The sequence below is a fragment of the Carcharhinus amblyrhynchos genome, chromosome 12, assembly GCF_965287045.1.
Source record: "Carcharhinus amblyrhynchos chromosome 12, sCarAmb.v2.hapA, whole genome shotgun sequence".
Taxonomy (NCBI): domain Eukaryota; kingdom Metazoa; phylum Chordata; class Chondrichthyes; order Carcharhiniformes; family Carcharhinidae; genus Carcharhinus; species Carcharhinus amblyrhynchos.
In genome coordinates this window covers 88523625-88542577 of record NC_137335.1, presented here as the reverse complement: position 1 = coordinate 88542577, position 18953 = coordinate 88523625, and the positions used below count along the sequence as shown (strand labels likewise).

General features: G+C 47.9%; 3 protein-coding genes across 3 annotated transcripts in view; 2 read left to right on the top strand and 1 right to left on the bottom strand.

Moving 5' to 3' along the window:
• Positions 1 to 2323: 2323 nt before the first annotated feature.
• On the top strand, positions 2324 to 10895 carry LOC145350666 (uncharacterized). The gene is made up of 2 exons (XM_080199884.1): positions 2324 to 2835; positions 8568 to 10895. Exons 1-2 carry the CDS (start codon positions 2376 to 2378, stop codon positions 9029 to 9031), a joined length of 924 nt encoding a protein of 307 aa, XP_080056010.1. The 5' UTR covers positions 2324 to 2375; the 3' UTR covers positions 9032 to 10895.
• On the top strand, positions 9557 to 18735 carry LOC145350490 (E3 ubiquitin/ISG15 ligase TRIM25-like; the record flags this gene model as incomplete). Its single annotated transcript, XM_080199689.1, has 2 exons — positions 9557 to 9568; positions 18187 to 18735. Coding segments are annotated over exons 1-2 (561 nt in total), but the record flags the coding sequence as incomplete, so codon positions are not given.
• Positions 18736 to 18737: 2 nt separating this feature from the next.
• Positions 18738 to 18953, bottom strand: part of LOC145350489 (uncharacterized) — a 29251-nt gene continuing 29035 nt past the window's right edge. The window contains exon 5 of the mRNA XM_080199688.1: positions 18738 to 18750. Coding sequence (XP_080055814.1) covers positions 18738 to 18750 — 13 coding nt within the window. The remainder of the gene's footprint in view (positions 18751 to 18953) is intronic.

Below are 18953 nucleotides of genomic sequence, written 5' to 3'. Positions count from 1 at the left end.
TCTGGACTGTCCCATAAGAGGAAACATCCTTTCTATATCCACCTTCTCAATACTGTTATTTGATTTAATTTATTACTGCCACGTGTATTGATACAGTAAAAAGCCTGACAACACCAGGTTTTAGTCCAACCTATTTATTTGATAATATACTCACAAGCTTTCAGGGTTAGCCCCTTCGTCAGGTGAATGGAGAGTTCTGGCCTCAGACAGAGCATATAAAGCACAGACAGTTTAGAGATTACTGATTAGAATGCGAATCCTTACACCTAACCTGCTGTTCAAGTTCATCCACTTCAGGTCTTGAACAGCAGGTTAGGTGTAAGGATTCGCATTCTAATCAGTAATCTCTAAACTGTCTGTGCTTTATATGCTCTGTCTGAGGCCAGAACTCTCCATTCACCTGACGAAGGGGCTAACCCCGAAAGCTTGTGAGTATATTATCAAATAAATCGGTTGGACTAAAACCTGGTGTTGTCAGACTTTTTACTGTGTTTACGCCAGTCCAACGCCGGCATACCCAAATCATGACGTGTATTGATACACAGTGAAATGCATGGTTTCTTGTGCTATGCAGACAAAGCATACTGTTGATAGAGAAGAAAATGAGAGAGTGCAGAATGTAGTGTTACAGTCATAGCTAAGGTGTAGAGAAAGATCAACTTAATGCAAGCTAAGTGCATTCAAAAGTCTGACAGCAGCAGAGAAGAAGCTGTTCTTGAGTCAGTTGGTGCGTGACCTTAGACTTCTGTATCTTTTTCCCGGCAGAAGAAGATGGAAGAGAGAATGTCCGGGGTGCGTGGGGTCCTTGATTATGCTGGCTGTTTTTCTGAAGCAGCGGGAAGTGTAGATGGAGTCAATGGATCGGAGGCTGGGTTACATGATGGATTGGGCATCATTCACGACCCTTTTGTAGTTTCTTGCGGTCTTGGGCAGAGCAGGAGCCCATACCAAGCTGTGATACAACCAGAAAGAATGCTTTCTATGGTGCATTTGTAAAAGTTGGTGAGATTTGTAGCTCACGTGCCTAATATCCTTAGTCTCCTGAGAAAGTAGAGGCTTTGGAGGGCTTTCTTAACTATAGTGTCAGCACAGGGGGACCAGGGCAGGTTGTTGGTGATCTGGACACCAACCTAGGAACTTCAAGCTCTGGATCTTATAAATTTCTGCCAGCTTTTTCCCACTCACTCAGCTGATCAGAATCTATCTATATCTATATTCACCAGGGTGGGAATTTCCAGCTGCACTTGTTGCAAGGCCAGGAATTTCTATCTGAGGTCAATGGACCTTTGCATGGTCTGCTGGATTTTCTGCCCTGTCGATTATGATTCCTGTGGTGAGCGGAATAGGAAAATTCAGTCCCATGTCTTCTGTACAACATATTTTCCTACCTATCTTTGAGTCATCAGCAATTTTAGCTTTCATATCTTCAGGTCCATCAGCTAATTCACTGATACAAATAGAGAAAGGTTGTGGCCTCAGAACAGACCCCTCCCAATCAGAAAAATACCCATTTATGCATACTCTGTTTCCTGCTAGCCAACTCATTTTCAACCCAGGTAAATATGTTACCCATGACCCTGTAAACTATTATTTTCAGCACTAACCTTTATATTGGGATTCTGTTTGTGTACCTTCACTTTCACACTAATTTTGTCTCTTTGCGGAATAGCGGGGGAAGGATTTCTGAGCTGATTATCAGCCCGTCAAACCACGTTGAACACATGGCCAACAAGTCCCAGTGTTGGACTCGAACCCAGAGCTTGTGCTCCAGAGGTATGGACTCTACCCACTGTGTCACAACGCCTCTTATACATTGGGAATGGGACTGAGGGAAACAATGGAGAATTTGTTGAAAAGAAATGATTTTGCTTTTGGGGTGAATGCGGACAGGTTTCCATTTTTAAAAGCTGCAGGGAGGGGCAGGACCCTGACTGGGGACTGTTTAGAAATCAGTGACCACAGGCTGAGGAGTGGTGATAAATACAAAGACTGTTACTGACGTCTCAGTGAGATTCATGTTCTATTGGGAGTTAATGCAATAAATAAATGGTTTAAACAGGGATGATGTCCAGGGTGGAGATGTTGGTTGGGTCAAATATCAACTTTTGGAAGTTCTAAATATGCAGAAGCTCTTCCGGAAGATGTAGAATTTACCAGAACATCCACGTACTATGTGAATGCTCCTCCCCATTACTCAGCCTCATTTAAGAATAGTTATACCACATCCTGCTCAGACGCAGTGATCCTGTTGTCGCGTTACAGATCGTGTTATCGCCTCTCGGCAGAAGTTCAGGGCGATTTCTGTTGCACTTGCTGGAGGTAAGAACAGCCAGTGTGTTGTTTCTATCATTGAGTCCCACACAACAAGCACAAACATGGAATATCTGAGGAATTTCAAACAGAAAGTCTTACCCCACTACTTAAAAATGATAACATTGGTGGTGTCTGTCATTGATGTAGTTATTACTGAATCTGCCGAATTCAAGAACGACACAACGCTCGCAGGAAAATCTGATGTGGAAATAGCTCACAACCACATTCAGAAGGCAGTCGAAGAAGCCCAGGAAATCAAAGATATGTTGGATTCTGATACCGAGGAAAGTTCTTTGAAGGATCTTCAGGATGAGGTGAAAACCTGGAGAGAAAAGCTTCAGGCAGTGGAGAAGGACCTGGTGTTGCTGGAGGCTGAGCAACAGAACAGGAAAGACCGCATTGAAAAGCTGCGGATAAAACGACAGCACGAAGACAATGCTCTGAACACAACGGCAGCTCGGAAAGCTGCAAAAGAAACCTTCCGGAATGTGGGCCGTGGAATGATCATCTTACCCTTCATCGGTAAGATCTGTCATTCAATGTTCAAGGTTCTCCAGATTCAACTGCATACCAACTAATCCCCTCAACCTCTATCCGAGACTCAGACAGTGGGGAATGAGAGAGGGACTGAGAGCTTTACTGAGGGAGCAGGAAAGGGAGTGAGAGTGTGACTGAGGGAGGGGAAGAGGGAGTGAGATCAATACTGAAGGTGTGCAAGTGAGGGAGCGGGAGTGAGGGAGCACGAGTGAGGGAGCACGAGTGAGGGAGCAGGATTGAGGGAGCGAGAGTGAGGGAGTGAGACTGAGGGACCACGAGTGAGGGAGCGAGAGTGAGGGAGCGAGAGTGAGGGAGCGAGAGTGAGGGAGCGAGAGTGAGGGAGCGAGAGTGAGGGAGCGAGAGTGAGGGAGCGAGAGTGAGGGAGCGAGAGTGAGGGTGCGAGAGTGAGGGAGCGAGAGTGAGGGTGCGAGAGTGAGGGAGCGAGAGTGAGGGTGCGAGAGTGAGGGAGCGAGAGTGAGGGAGCGAGAGTGAGGGTGCGAGAGTGAGGGAGCGAGAGTGAGGGAGCGAGAGTGAGGGAGCGAGAGTGAGGGAGCGAGAGTGAGGGAGCGAGAGTGAGGGAGCGAGAGTGAGGGAGCTTACTTTGATTCTGTCTTCACAAAAGAGAATCCAAATCAGATCCCAGAAATATTGGAGAATGAAAGGAGGGAAGAACTGAGGGAAATCCATTTTAGTAGAGAAATGGTGCTGGGAAGATGAATGGGATTCAAGGCGGATAAATCCACAAGCCCTGATAATTTAAGGAAGTGGCCCTAGAAATAATGGAAGCATTGGTGTCATCTTCCAGGATTCTACAGGCTCTGGAACAGTCCCTGCAGATTGGAGGGTAGCAAATGTTACTCCAGTATTAGTGAGAGGCAACATGGTTTTGTGAAGGGGAGGTCATGTCTCATGAGCTTGGTCGAGTTTTTTGAGGAAGTGATGAAGATGATTGATGAGGGTGGGGCAGTGGATGTTGTCTACATGGACTTCAGTAAGGCCTTTGACAAGGTCCCTGATGGCAGACTGGTGCAGAGGGTGAAGTTGCATGGGATCAGAGGTGAGCTGGCACGATGGATACAAAACTGGCTCGGTCAAAGAAGACAGAGGGTAGCAGTGGAAGGGTGTGTTTCTGAATGGAGGGCTGTGACAAGTGGCGTTCCTCAGGGATCAGTGCTGGGACCTTTGCTGTTTGTAATATATATAAATGATTTGGAGGGAAATGTAACTGGTTTGATTAGTAAGTTTGCGGATAACACAAAGGTTGGTGGATTTGCGGATAGCGATGAGGACCATCAGAGGATACAGCAGGATATAGATCAGTTGGAGACTTGGGCAGAGAGATGGCAGATGGAGTTTAATCCGGACAAATGTGAGGTAATGCATTTTGGAAGGTCTAATACAGATAGGAAATATACAGTAAATGGCAGAACCCTTAAGAGTATTGATAGGCAGAGGGATCTGGGTGTACAGGTACACAGGTCACTGAAAGTGGCAATGCAGGTGGAGAAGGTAGTCAAGAAGGCATACGGCATGCTTGCCTTCATCAGCCAGGGCACTGAGTTTAAAAATTGGCAAGTCATGTTGCAGCTTTATAGAACTTCAGTTAGGCTGCACTTGGAATATAGTGTTCCGTTCCAACCACCATACCACCAGAAGGATGTGGAGGCTTTGGAGAGGGTACAGAAAAGATTTACCAGGATGTTGCCTGGTATGGAGGGCTTTAGCAATGAGGAGAGGTTGGAGAAACTTGGTTTGTTCTCACTGGATTGACAGGCTGAGGGGAGACCTGATAGAAATCTACAAGATTATGACGGGCACGGACAGAGTGGATAGTCAGAAGCTTTTTCCCAGGGTGGAAGAGTCAATTACTAGGGGGCACAGGTTTAAGGTGCGAGGGGCAAGGTTTAAAGGAGATGTAAGAGGCAGATTTTTTACACAGAGGGGGGTGGGTGCCTGGAACTCGTGTGGATACGGTAGTGAGTTTTAAGGAGCGCCTGGACAGATCTATGAATAGGATGGGAATAGAGGGATATGGTCCCCGGAAGGGTAGGGGGTTTTAGTTCAATCGGGCAGCATGGTCAGTGCAGGTTTGGAGGGCTGAAGGGTCTGTTCCTGTGCTGGAATTTTCTTTGTTCTTTTCCCTTTGTTGATATTCAAAAAGGGAGGTAAAAAGAAAATGGAATTATAGACCAGTAATCTTAACATCGGTAGTGGGGAAAACTCTCGAATCCATTATCAAGGACTTTATAGCGGAGCGTTTAGAAAGCAGTGGCAGGATCAGACAGCATGGATTTATGAAAGGAAATCATGCTGTCTGTTGGAATTCTTTGAAGATGTAACTAGTAGAGTTGACAAGGAGGAACCAGTCGATGTGGTATATTCGGACTTTCAGAAAGCGTTTGACAAAGTCCCGCACAAGAGATTACCGTGCAAGATTGAAGCACATGGGATTGGGGGAAGTGTAGAACATAGAACACTACAGCACAAACAGGCCCTTCGGCCCACAAGTTGCACTGATCATATCCCTACCTACCAGGCTTATCATAACACTCAATCCTACTAAGTCCCTTGTATTCATCCAGAAGTCTTTAAAAGGCCCCAGCGAGTTCGCCTCCGCCACCATCGATGGCAGCCAATTCCACTCACTCACCACCCTCTGAGTGAAAAACTTACCCCTAACATCTCCTCTGTACCTACTCCCCAGCATCTTAAACCTGTGTCCTCTCGTAGCGACCATTTCAGCCCTGGGAAATAGCCTCCGAGAATTCACCCTATCTATTCCTCTCAACATTTTATAAACCTCTATCAGGTCGCCTCTCAACCTTCGTCTCTCCAGGGAGAAGAGTCCCAGCTCCCTCAACCTATCCTCATAAGGCATGCCTCCCAATCCAGGCAACATCCTTGTAAATCTCCTCTGCACCCTCTCAATAGCATCCACATCCTTCCTGTAGTGAGGCGACCAGAACTGAGCACAGTACTCCAAGTAAAAATAATTTCTAAAAGCTTTGGCTCGAGGGATAACTTTCAATAGATCTCAGCGAGATAGCTGCCCTGCTACTTCCGAAACCCTGAGCCAGAATCAGGTCGTCTACGAGTGTTTTAACACCACATTCCCAACAAACATGCTGCGTGTAAAGGCAGGAGCGGGGACCATCTGGCCACATTCCTGACAAGTAACGGGAGGCACTCGACACCGATGGGAGTCAGCTATCCCTGGCCATACAGTGATCATGGTGTTAGGGTATCGTTACGTTTAGGCAGGATTCTGACTTAGAAGCGTTCAGTCATAATTCCATGGATGGTAACGTCGCACCATTGGCTCCTCAGCCAAGCACATACACCAAACGTCCGAACCTGCGGTTCCTCTTGTACTGAGCAGGATTACTATTGCAACAACACTTTGTAATCATCATCAGTAGGGTAAAACTAACCTGTCTCACAACAGTCTAATAAGTGTATTGAGCTGGGTAGAAAACTGGTCGGCAGAGTGGAAACAAAGAGTAGGAATTAATGGGTGCTTTTCAAACTGGCCGCAGTAACTAGTGGAGTGCCACAGAGATCGGTGCTGGGACCCAGCTATTCACAATATATATTAATGATTTGGATGAGTGAACAAAATGAAACATCTCAAGGTTTGCAGATGATACCCAGTCGGGTGGGAGGGTGAACTGTGATGCAGGTGCAGAAATCTTTCAGAATGATCTGGACAGGTTGGGTGAGTGGGCAAATCAATGGCAGATGCAGTATAATTTGGATAAATGTGAGGTTATTCACTTTGGAAGCAAAAACAAGGCAGCAGATTACTACCTGAATGGCTGTAAATTGGGAGAGGGGAGTGTGCAGAGGGACCTGGGTGTCCTTGTGCACCAGTCACTGAAGGTGGTGCAGCAGGCAGTAAAGAGGACAAATGGTATGTTGGCCTTCATCGAGAGGACGGCACAGTGGCACAGTGGTTAGCACTGCTGCTTCACAGCTCCAGGGACCTGGGTTCGATTCCCGGCTCGGGTCACCGTCTGTGTGGAGTTTGCACATTCTCCTCGTGTCTGCGTGGGTTTCCTCCGGGTGCTCCGGTTTCCTCCCACAGTCCAAAGATGTGCGGGTTAGGCTGATTGGCCATGCTAAAATTGCCCCTTAGAGTCCTGCAATGCATAGGTTAGAGGATTAGTGGGTAAATACATAGGGATATGGGGGTAGGACCTGGGTGGGATTGTGGTCGATGCAGACTCGATGGGCTGAATGGCCTCTTTCTGCACCGCAGGGTTTCTATGATTCTAGGTTTTGAGTACAGGAGCAGGGATGTGTTGCTGCAATTATACAGGGGCCTTGGTGAGGCCACACCTAGAGTATTGTGTACAGTTTTGGTCTCCTTTTCTGAGGAAGGATGTTCTTGCTCTCGAGGGAGTGCAGTGAAGGTTTACCAGGCTGATTCCGGGGGGACTGATGTATGAGGAGAGATTGATTAGGTTAGGATTGTTTTCACTGGAGTTCAGACGTATGAGAGGGGAATCTCATAGAGATTTATAAAATTCTAACAGGACCAGACAGGGTAGATGCAGGGAGGAGATTCCCGATGGTGGGGGAGTCCAGAACCAGGGGGTCACAGTCTGAGGATTCAGGGTAGATCATTTAGGACGGAGGTGAGGAGACATTTCTTCACCCAGAGAGTGGTGAGCCTGTGGAATTCATTCCCACAGGAGGTAGTTGATGTCAAAACACTGAATATATTCAAGAGGCGGCTGGATATAGCACTTGGGGCGAATGGGATCAAAGGTTATGGGAGAAAGCAGGATTAGGCTATTGAATTGGATGATCAGCCGTGATCGTAATGAATGGCGGAGCAGGCTCGAAGGGCCGAATGGCCTCCTGCTTCTATGTTTCTATGTTACTGAGGGAGTGGGAGAGAGAGCCTGGTTACTGAGGGTGTGTCAGAGACTCTGCTGCCTCCATTCATTCTCTTGTTAAATTTGCGCAGCTGGAATTTTTCAGGGTTTCTGGGGACTAATGTGTTCGGGGATTTGACAATTGCAACAAAATATTTGTAAATGAAATTTAGCTCTGAGAAAATAAAATGAGAGATACACAGAAAGTGGAACAATAGGTGCAGAGGGGGAACGAGGGAGAAGGAGTTTGATAATGAATCCCTCCTTGCTGCAGAACAGTCAAATGTGAAGTTGCTGACCCCAGCGCAGACACGCAGACCCCAGTGCAGACACGCAGACCCCAGCGCAGACACGCAGACCCCAGCGCAGACACGCAGACCCCAGCGCAGACACGCAGACCCCAGCGCAGACACGCAGACCCCAGTGCAGACACGCAGCCCCAGCACAGGCAGGCAAGCACTGACACGCAGCCTGCTACACAGACATGCAGGCCCCAGTGCACACTCGTAGGCCTCAGGCACACATGCAGCCCCCAGCACACACACACACACACAGGCCCCAGTGCAGACCCGCTAACCCCAGTGCACACACACAGGCCCCAGCGAAGACACGCAGCCCCCTACGCAGACACACAAGGATTGTTCCCAGCGCTGGCCACTTTGGGGGAGGCACATTCTGAGTCCAACAAAACTGCCTTTCTGAACTTAGAACATTACAGTGCACAGAAACACAAACTAATTGAGAAAAACACAATCCCAGACACATGCCCCAGCACAGAAACACTAGTTCCACAGTCAGAGTGGTCGCTTATCTATTTTTCCATTTAATCTTCTTTAGGAATCCCAATGATCCTTGGTGCTTCCAAAGAAATTAAACGTTGTAAGGATTTGATCAAGCAAACAGAAGAATCTAAAGGCAAATTGAAGGTGAAATATGATCAGGAGAAGAAAGATCTGGAAGACTGCAACAAGAAGATAATAGATCTGAAAATCAAGAAACTGGAAGGAGTGAGTCTGCAAGAAAAGGAAAAGGAGTTGTTGTCTTTGGAGAAAGAGTGGGACATGTTATTTGATGCAAAGAGAAACATATCTAATAATCTCAGTTACATGATGAACCTCAAGGAACTTCTGCAGGTGTTACTCAGGCGTTACAACCCCGAGAACATGTGCAAAGTCATTTCCCTTATCGAAGCGAAGGGCTTTGAGGATTGGCTGCACAATTTCAGCATTGACAGAAAGCTCAGTGAGCTGAATGAGAAACTCCCACAATTTTACAACACTTTCAGTCAAAACAGAAACTGAATGTGGTCTTGGTTCATCTGGATCTGGATACATCTCCAATGAATGTTATCTGCTCCTTGGTGTTTCTTATCTCTGCCCATAGAGATTCCACATTGTCCGAGATCTGGATGCTGAGTTCCTATTCCTGCTCACCCTGCAGCCATCTCTCTGCGATCCCAACTGCACCATATCTGTTTACACCTAATTACACAACTAATTCATCCACTTTATTGCTCATGCTCCATGTGTTAAGGCACAGCTTGTCTTTTTAACATTACTTGCCCTGTTCCTATTATTTCTCACTGTGGCCGGTATACACCTCTTTCATTCTGGCCATTCATTTCTCTATCTGCCAGTTTTCTTATTCCCCTTTCTCCCTTTTGTTCTTGTCTGCTGATTTCTACCCTCCTCTGACTCCTTGAATATGTTCTCATTCCCCTGCCATTTCAGTTTAAACCCTCCCCAACCTCTCTCACCAACCATGCTGCAACAAATTTGGCCGTTGCTGCTTTCCCCGAGAGGCCATTCCCCTCAACACTATCAAAAATGGTATATCAGGTGAGAGGGGAGAGATACGAAAGGTCCAGAGGGGCAATTTCACACAGAGGGTGCGAGTGTCTGGAATGAGCTGCCAGAGGCAGCAGTAGAGGCGGGTACAATTTTGTCTTTTAAAAAGCGTTTAGACAGTCACGTGGGTACGATGGGTATAGAGGGATATGGGCTAAATGCGAGCAACTGGGACTAGCTTTGGAGTTAAAAAAAGGGATGGCATGGACAAGTTGGGCAGAAGGGTCTGTTTCTATGCTGTAAACCTCTATGACACAATGACTCTATCAGTTTGCCAGGGGAACGGCCATAGGACATTCCTGCACTGGTTGCCTAGTCCTCTTGCTCTGCCCAGTATCACCCATTCCCTTCCTGTCTGTAGATGGCCTCAGGCATTAGAAATGTTCCTGGCTTCCCACATGGAGCTTGAGGAGCACACCATGTTTTGAGCTCCCTTGCCATGACTTACCCCTTTCAATTAAACATTTGGAAAATACTTCATATCAAATAATATCAATTAATCTATGGCCCTCCTTTCCTGGTCCTTCTTACTACAGAATGTAACCCTGACAAAGTATAAGGCAGGAAAATACTTAACCTATCAGTGATAAAAGTAGTAAATACTTACCTGAACTTACCCAGTGCTTACCAATCAGCTCTCTCCCTTTTAACCTCTACTCTCCAGAGCGAAACACCACCCTCTGAAGATCTAAAATGTTACATAGCCAAAAAAAAGCCCCTCTTCACCCCTCTGCACCCAATCTCCCACTGCTCCTGCGCAAAGCTCCCTGATTGCGCTGTTCCAACGGACACTTTCTGAAATCGAGCTGAGATGAGCCGCGATGTCTACTCACCAGTTACGTTTCAATGGTAATCAACACCTAGTGAGACCCTAACCAGGTTTCAGGTGATTGACAGGTAACTGTCACTCAGTCAGTTACCTTATTAACTTTTAACTAGTTAGCTCCTCAAACACCAATCTTTTTGTTTTTAAATGTACTTATCCTTAAAGTTATAAAGTCAGTGCACAGTGGGGCGGGCAAATCCAAAACCAATCCTTGCTTGCTCCAAAATTCAAATTCCCAGTGAATCCAATTCAAGGTTCCCACAGACAGACAAACAAGATCCAAGCTGACAGGATAAGACACTGCGCCTCCATCCTGGGCTCGATCTTAGCCAAAAGGCGGAGAAACAGATACCCTCAGTGACAATATTGTACACACGAATATTCTGAAATTAGCCATTTCTAACCTCGTGTGTGAGTGAGTGTATGTAAGTGTGAGTGAGTGTGAGTGTGTGAGAGCGTGTGTTTGTGTGAGTGTGAGCAAGTGACTGTGTGTGTGTGTGAGTGTGAGTGTAAGAGAGTGTGTGTGTTTGTGTGAGTGTGAGTAAGTGACAGTGTGTGTGAGTGTGAGTGTAAGAGTGTGTGTGTGTGTGTGTGTGTGTGAGTGTGTGTAAGTGTGACAGTGTGTGAGTGTGTGTGTGAGTGAGAGTGCGTGTGAAAGTGTGTGTGTGAGTGAGAGTGATGTGTGTGTGTGTGAGAGAGTGTGTGTGTGTGTGAGAGAGTGTGTGTGTAAGTGTAAGTGTGTGAATGTGTGTGTGAGGCAGACTGTGCTACTCCCAGTGCTAGTTAGCCTAGGTGAAATAATGATACAGGATGCTGCGTTCAGACGACCACTGGGGTGGTAATTATAGGACGGATGTCAGAGGTAGGTTCTTTACTCAGAGGGTAGTAAGGGTGTGGAATGCCCTGCCTGCAGCAGTTGTGGACTCGCCAACTTTAAGGGCATTCAAATGGTCAGTGGATAGGCATATGGATAACATTGGAATAGTTTAGGTTAGAGGGTCATTAGATTGGTTCCACTGGTCAGCGCAACATCGAGGGCCGAAGGGCCTGTACTGCGCTGTAATGTTTTATGTTCTGTTTTAAACCCTCGCTGAAAGTCAAGATTTCACAAGTATCAATAATCCCGGTCTGGGTCACACCTCAGCCAATCTTCAATGGACAATCCTCCCAAACCTCTCAGTTTACACAGCTAACTTTGGAAATGAGTGTTTTTCTGTTGATAAAAATGTTTGTGTTTGAGCCTAAAAGCCTGCGTCTGTGTCAGTTTGTCCTTTATAAATTCCAAAATTCAAGAAGGAAAAGTGAGGGTAAACGGGACAGTCCCCTCCTTACAAATACAAACTGCTTTGGCAGTTAAAGTGGGAACAATTCTCTGTATTTGTGATTTGCTCTGTGTCAAATATAAACATGTTCCAGCAAATAAAATCCCTCCGTTCCAGGTGTTTTTGGAACAATATATTCTTGTTCTTGGAACAATGGAGAGGATTCTGAGGGACAGGATTTGTGAACATTTAGAGAAGTTTAGAATGATCAGGAATAGTCAGCACGGTTTTGTCAAGGGCAGGTCGTACCTTACGAGCCCAGTTGAGTTCTTTGGAAATGTGACTGAACACATTGACGAAGGAAGAGCGGTGGACGTGGTTTACATGGACTTTAACAAGGCGTTTGATAAGGTCCCCCATGCAAGACTTCTTGAGAAGGCGAGAGGCCGTGGGATCCAGGGGGCTTTGGCCTTGTGGATCCAGAACTGGCTTGCCTGCAGAAGGCAGAGAGTGGTTGTGGATGGGTCTTTTTCTGCATGGAGGTCAGTTACCAGTGGAGTGCCCCAGGGATCTGTTCTAGGACCCTTGCTGTTTGTCATTTTCATAAATGACCTGGATGAGGAAGTGGAGGGATGGGTTAGTAGGTTTGCCGACAACACGAATGTTGGTGGTGTTGTGGGTAGTCTGGAGGGATGTCAGAAGTTGCAGCGGGACATAGATAGGATGCAAGACTGGGTGGAGAAGTGGCAGATGGACTTCAACGCGGATAAATGTGTAGTGGTCCATTTTGGCAGGACCAATGGGATGAAGGAATACAATATCAAGGGTAGGAGTCTTAGCTGTGTTGAAGAGCAGAAGGATCTTGGGGTCCGGGTCCATAGGACTCTTAAATCGGCCTCGCAGGTGGAGGATGTGGTCAAGAAAGCGTATGGTGTACTGGCCTTCATTAATCGAGGGATTTAGTTTAGGAGTCGGGAGGTAATGCTGCAACTTTATAAGACCCTTGTCAGACCCCACTTGGAGTATTGTGCACAGTTCTGGTCGCCTCACTACAGGAAGGATGTGGAAGCTATTGAGAGGGTGCAGAGGAGATTTACAAGGATGTTGCCTGGATTGGGAGGCATGCCTTATGAAGATAGGTTGAGGGAGCTGGGACTCTTCTCCCCGGAGAGACGGAGATTGAGAGGCGACCTGATAGAGGTTTATAAAATGTTAAGAGGAATAGATAGGGTGGATTCTCGGAGGGTATTTCCCAGGGCTGAAATGGTCAGTACGAGAGGACACAGGTTTAAGGTGCTGGGGAGCAGGTACAGAGGAGATGTCAGGGGTAAGTTTTTCACTCAGAGGGTGGTGAGTGAGTGGAATCGGCTGCCGTCAGTGGTGGTAGAGGCAAACTCGTTGGGGTCTTTTAAGAGACTTCTGGATGAGTATATGGGATTTAATGGGATTGAGGATTATAGATAGGCCTGGTAGGTAGGGATAGGATTGGCGCAACTTGTGGGCTGAAGGGCCTGTTTGTGCTGTAGTGTTCTATGTTCTATGTTCTAATAATTGGAACGTATGAGATTAAAAATTAAAAACGTTAAATAAAAGAAATAAAATGACTCAAATGTTTTTCTGTCTCCTTTCTCACCTCACATTGTATTTTCCCAAGTTATTCAGTTCCCAAATGTCTGCAGCAGGAAAGATCAGTGGGTTAAGGGTGAAGAGGTAAAACAAAGATTAAAGATGAAAGGTTAAGCAGGGGTTAGAGTTTGTCAGTGTAGGTACTAATGCCTTTCTGGCTGTCACTCGTTGGAATGAGCCGGTGAGCTGTGTGAGCCGCTGACTGGGATTACAGCTGTGTGTTTGCTCAGAGATTTCAGGACCAGGTTTGAACTTTATGGACAAGGTCCGGATGCTTATGTGATTAGGATCATTTATTCAGCAACAGAAGTTATACCTGAGACAAGAAGCCACTTGACATCATCATGTAGGGCTTTCCTACTTCCCATGGTCTCCAGGGTCTGCTGACGGCACATGTCCTCAAAGACTCTCTCCCTCCCAATGTCTTCTTCAAATCGACATCAAGAAGCTTTGTCCTCCTTCTCAGCCAGGCTGATGCTAAGCTCTGATGTTGCCATCCATGCTTTGATCTTTTATTTTATTTGACAATTCTCACACCACTGTGGATGTAATATCCTCAACAACAGAAAGGGCCATCAACAGTTCTTCTCGAACCATTTGCTGGACTTGCACCCATTTAGTTACACTCAGAGGGTCAGTGCTGAGGGAGTGCCGCACTGTCAGAGGGTCAGTGCTGAGGGAGTGCCGCACTGTCAGAGGGTCAGTGCTGAGGGAGTGCCGCACTGTCAGAGGGTCAGTGCTGAGGGAGTGCCGCACTGTCAGAGGGTCAGTGCTGAGGGAGCGCCGCACTGTCAGAGGGTCAGTGCTGAGGGAGCGCCGCACTGTCAGAGGGTCAGTGCTGAGGGAGCGCCGCACTGTCAGAGGGTCAGTGCTGAGGGAGCGCCGCACTGTCAGAGGGTCAGTGCTGAGGGAGCGCCGCACTGTCAGAGGGTCAGTGCTGAGGGAGCGCCGCACTGTCAGAGGGTCAGTGCTGAGGGAGTGCCGCACTGTCAGAGGGTCAGTGCTGAGGGAGTGCCGCACTGTCAGAGGGTCAGTGCTGAGGGAGTGCCGCACTGTCAGAGGGTCAGTGCTGAGGGAGTGCCGCACTGTCAGAGGGTCAGTGCTGAGGGAGTGCCGCACTGTCAGAGGGTCAGTGCTGAGGGAGTGCCGCACTGTCAGAGGGTCAGTGCTGAGGGAGTGCCGCACTGTCAGAGGGTCAGTGCTGAGGGAGTGCCGCACTGTCAGAGGGTCAGTGCTGAGGGAGTGCCGCACTGTCAGAGGGTCAGTGCTGAGGGAGTGCCGCACTGTCAGAGGGTCAGTGCTGAGGGAGTGCCGCACTGTCAGAGGGTCAGTGCTGAGGGAGTGCCGCACTGTCAGAGGGTCAGTGCTGAGGGAGTGCCGCACTGTCAGAGGGTCAGTGCTGAGGGAGTGCCGCACTGTCAGAGGGTCAGTGCTGAGGGAGTGCCGCACTGCCAGAGGGTCAGTGCTGAGAGAGTTCAGCAATTCTGAACAATATCCCTCTTTGAGTCAAAACATTAACTGTTTCTCGTTCCACAACTGACTTGCTGAGTTTTTCCAGACTTATTGATTTTTATTTGACTCCTACTGGAGTGCTGCATTGCCAGAGGTGCCACCTTTACAATTAACCGTGAACCAGTCTGTAACAGAGAGAATGGAATGTGGCTCACACCTGTGGATTCAAACTAAAACACACAAGTTTATTGCAGAGCTGCTCTCTGCACAAAAGGGAAAGTAATTCTCCCACCAATGGCAATACACTGGTGACATTGCCATCGAATCATGTGATCAGCTCTTAACGCAACCTGTAACCATTTTAAATATATAACACTGTGTGCTTTCTCAGAGGTAGTGAAGAAAGGGAGGGAGGACTCTCTCCCGGCTCCTGGCCAATACCATCCTGGTGTTTGTGGGATCTTGCTCTGCATGTCTGTCAGTGCAATAAGAAAATCAAAGGGGTAAGATCGTCACAGTGACAACATCCACATTTTCTCCAATCACACCCAGTCAGGGAGGTGACATCACTGTCAGCTCCAGCTCACAGCTGAGATCACAATCCCCACCCCCAGCCCCAGCCCATACTCAGCCTATCCTCAGCTACACAAACTTCCCAAACATTTCCATCCTGTATTTCCAGTGAGCCTGAACTGTATCTCAACGGAAAATCTGTGGCTGGAGTTACCAAATCATGGTGAGTAGTGACACAACATATCAGATACACAGTGACAAGGTCTCGGGGTTAACAATGAGGGACCTGTACTCTATGTCTAAACCTGCGCTGTTGCTGTCCTGGGAATATTTGATGGGGCAAACACAGTGTGAAGCCTCACAACACAAGGTTAAAATCCAACAGGTTTATTTGGTAGCAAAAACCACTAGGTTTAAGGCCTCTGAGACTTCATTAGGTGAGTGGGGAGTTCAGGGGATGTAAAGACACTCAGTTTACAGAATACTGATTAGAATGTGAGTACTTACAATTGATCAAGTCTTAAAAAGATGCAGACAATGTGAGTGGAGAGAGGGTTAAGCACAGGTTAAAGAGATGTGTGTTGTCTCCAGACAGGACAGTTAGTGAGATTTTGCAAACCCAGGCAAGTCATGGGGGTTACAAATAGTGCGACATGAACCCAAGATCCTAGTTGAGGCCGTCCTCATGTGTGTGGAACTTGGCTATCAGTTGCTGCTCAGCGAATCTGCAGACACGACAGCACAGAGTCACTGAGCAGAAACTGATAGCCAAGTTTAACACACATGAGGACGGTCTCAACCAGGATCTTGGGTTCATGTCACACTATCTGTAACCCCCGTGACTTGCCTGGACTTGCAAAATCTCACTAACTGTCCTGTCTGGAGACAACACACATCTCTTTAACCTGTGCTTAATGCTATCTCCACTCACATTGTCTGCATCTTTAAGACTTGATTAGCTGTAAAGACTCACATTCTAATCAGTATTCTGTAAACTGAGTGTGTGTCTCTATATGCCCTGTTTGTAATCAGAACTCCCCACTCACCTGACGAGGGCTCAGAGGTCCGAAAGCTAGTGGCTTTTGCTACCAAATAAACCCGTTGGACTTTAACCTGGTGTTGTGAAACTTCTTACTGTGTTTACCCCAGTCCAACACGAGCATCTCCACATCAGTGTTTGATGGAGAGAGTGAAGAGAGAGCCTTACTTTGTATCTACTCCCATGCTGTACCTGTCCTGGGAGTGTTTGATGGGGGGACAGTGTAGAGGGAGCTTTACTCTGTATTTAACCCCGTGCTGTCCCTGTCCTGGGAGTGTTTGATGGGCGGACAGTGTAGAGGGAGCTTTACTCTGTATCTAACCCCGTGCTGTACCTGTCCTGGGAGTGTTTGATGGGGGACAGTGTAGAGGAGATTTACTCTGTATCTAACCCCGTGCTGTACCTGTCCTGGGAGTGTTTGATGCGGGACAGTGTAGAGGGAGCTTTACTCTGTATCTAACCCCGTGCTGTACCTGTCCTGGGAGTGTTTGATGGGGACAGTGTAGAGGGAGCTTTACTCTGTATCTAACCCCGTGCTGTACCTGTCCTGGGAGTGTTTGATGCGGGACAGTGTAGAGGGAACTTTACTCTGTATCTAACCCCGTGCTGTACCTGTCCTGGGAGTGTTTGATGGGGACAGTGTAGAGGGAGCTTTACTCTGTATCTAACCCCGTGCTGTACCTGTCCTGGGAGTGTTTGATGGGGGGACAGTGTAGAGGGAGCTTTACTCTGTATCTAACCCCGTGCTGTACCTGTCCTGGGAGTATTTGATGGGGGACAGTGTAGAGGAGATTTACTCTGTATCTAACCCCGTGCTGTACCTGTCCTGGGAGTGTTTGATGGGGGGACAGTGTAGAGGAGATTTACTCTGTATCTAACCCCGTGCTGTACCTGTACTGGGAGTGTGACTATGGGACTGTATTCCCCATTCCTGAGATACTTTGCATTTAATCTAAAATAATCAAAAAGTTATTTGTCAGACATTTTGTTTTAATACTGTGTGTAAGGCAGATAATGAAGGCAATCTGCTCCCTCCTGTGGACAGCAGATTCCTGACTCTTGGCTTGTACATCAGGCTGAGTTGTGGCTGTGTTCTCTCTCAGTCTGAAGGGGTTGGGTTCAAATCCCACTTCAGTTCTTGCGTCCGTACCCTGGCTGGTGCCTCTGAGATGTTACTGGGAGTGCTGCCCTCTCTGAGACTTTCCCGATGTGATGTTTGTCTTTCACACACAGATATTCCCATGGACAGGAAAGGCTGTCCCTGAGATTGGACTTGGTGACTGTACATGCAGGCAGACTGCTAAAAGACATGATCTGGTGATGGTGTCTTGCTGTGTATGCATTGTCATTGCCTATATCACAGTTAATGTGGAAATGGCTGCAGCAGGGTTGGGACAGTGTGTGGGAGAGTGAGTGTGTGGGAGTGTATGTGTGAGAGAGTGTGTGTTTGTGAGAGTGAGTGTGTGTGAGAGTGAATGTGTGGGACTTAGTGTGTGGGAGAGTGAGTGAGCGTGCGGGGGAGTGTGAGTGAGTGGGAGAGTGAGTGAGTGTGCAGGGGAGTGAGTGTGTGGGAGAGTGAGGAGGAGTGAGTGTGAGGAGTGAGTGAGTGTGGGAGAGTGAGTGAGTGTGGGAGAGTGAGTGAGTGTGAGAGAGTGAGTGTGAGGAGGAGTGAGTGTGGGAGAGTGAGTGAGTGGGGGAGTGAGTGTGTGGGAGAGTGTGAGGAGGAGTGAGTGTGAGGAGGAGTGAGTGAGTGTGGGAGAGTGAGTGAGTGGGGGAGTGAGTGTGTGGGAGAGTGTGAGGAGGAGTGAGTGTGAGTAGGAGTGAGTGAGAGTGAGTGGTAGGGTTGGAATGTGGGTTTAATCAGGGTTGTTTGGTTGTGGTTTCTTTGCAGATTGCAATGAGTGCTCACAACCCCGTTGTCTCGGAGGAGAGTCTGTCCTGTCCCGTGTGTCTGGAGATATTTAAGAATCCGGTCACTATTCCCTGTGGACACAATTTCTGTATGGATTGTATCACCAGTTGCTGGGATGAAGACACCGATTCGGACACCTGTAAATGCCCCGAGTGTCGGCAGGACTTTAGCCCCCGGCCCCCTCTGGCCAAGAACTTTGTGCTGTGTAAGATAGTGGAGGGAATGGTGAAAGGCAGCGAGGAGACTCCCACTGAGAGAGTGGCAGCTCCGGGGGAGGTTCCCTGTGATTTCTGCACTCACAACAAGCTCAAAGCCTGCAAGTCATGTGTGGTTTGTATGGCTTCATTCTGTGAGGCTCACCTGCGCTCACACTATGAGGACAGAGTGTTCAGACATCACCAACTGGAGGATCAGGTCCGGGATTTCAGCAAGAGGCGATGCCCTGAGCATGGCAGGGTTCTGGAGTTTTACTGCCGCACTAACCAGAGCTGTGTGTGCAGTGTGTGTGCGATCAAAGGCCACCGAGAACATCAGACTGTCACCCTGGAGGAGGAAGTGGCCGAGATCAAGGTACAGAGGGAGGGGGGAGTGGATTGAGGGGGTTCAGAGGGAGGGGGGAGTGGATTGAGGGGGTTCAGAGGGAGGGGGGAGTGGATTGAGGGGGTTCAGAGGGAGGGGGGAGTGGATTGAGGGGGTTCAGAGGGAGGGGGGAGTGGATTGAGGGGGTTCAGAGGGAGGGGGGAGTG

Coding starts and splice junctions, on each gene's coding strand:
- LOC145350666 (XM_080199884.1), top strand. CDS start 2,376: ATGGAATATCTGAGGAATTTCAAACAGAAAGTCTTACCCCACTACTTA. Junction 2,836..8,567: donor GATCATCTTACCCTTCATCG/GTAAGATCTGTC, acceptor AATCTTCTTTAG/GAATCCCAATGATCCTTGGT.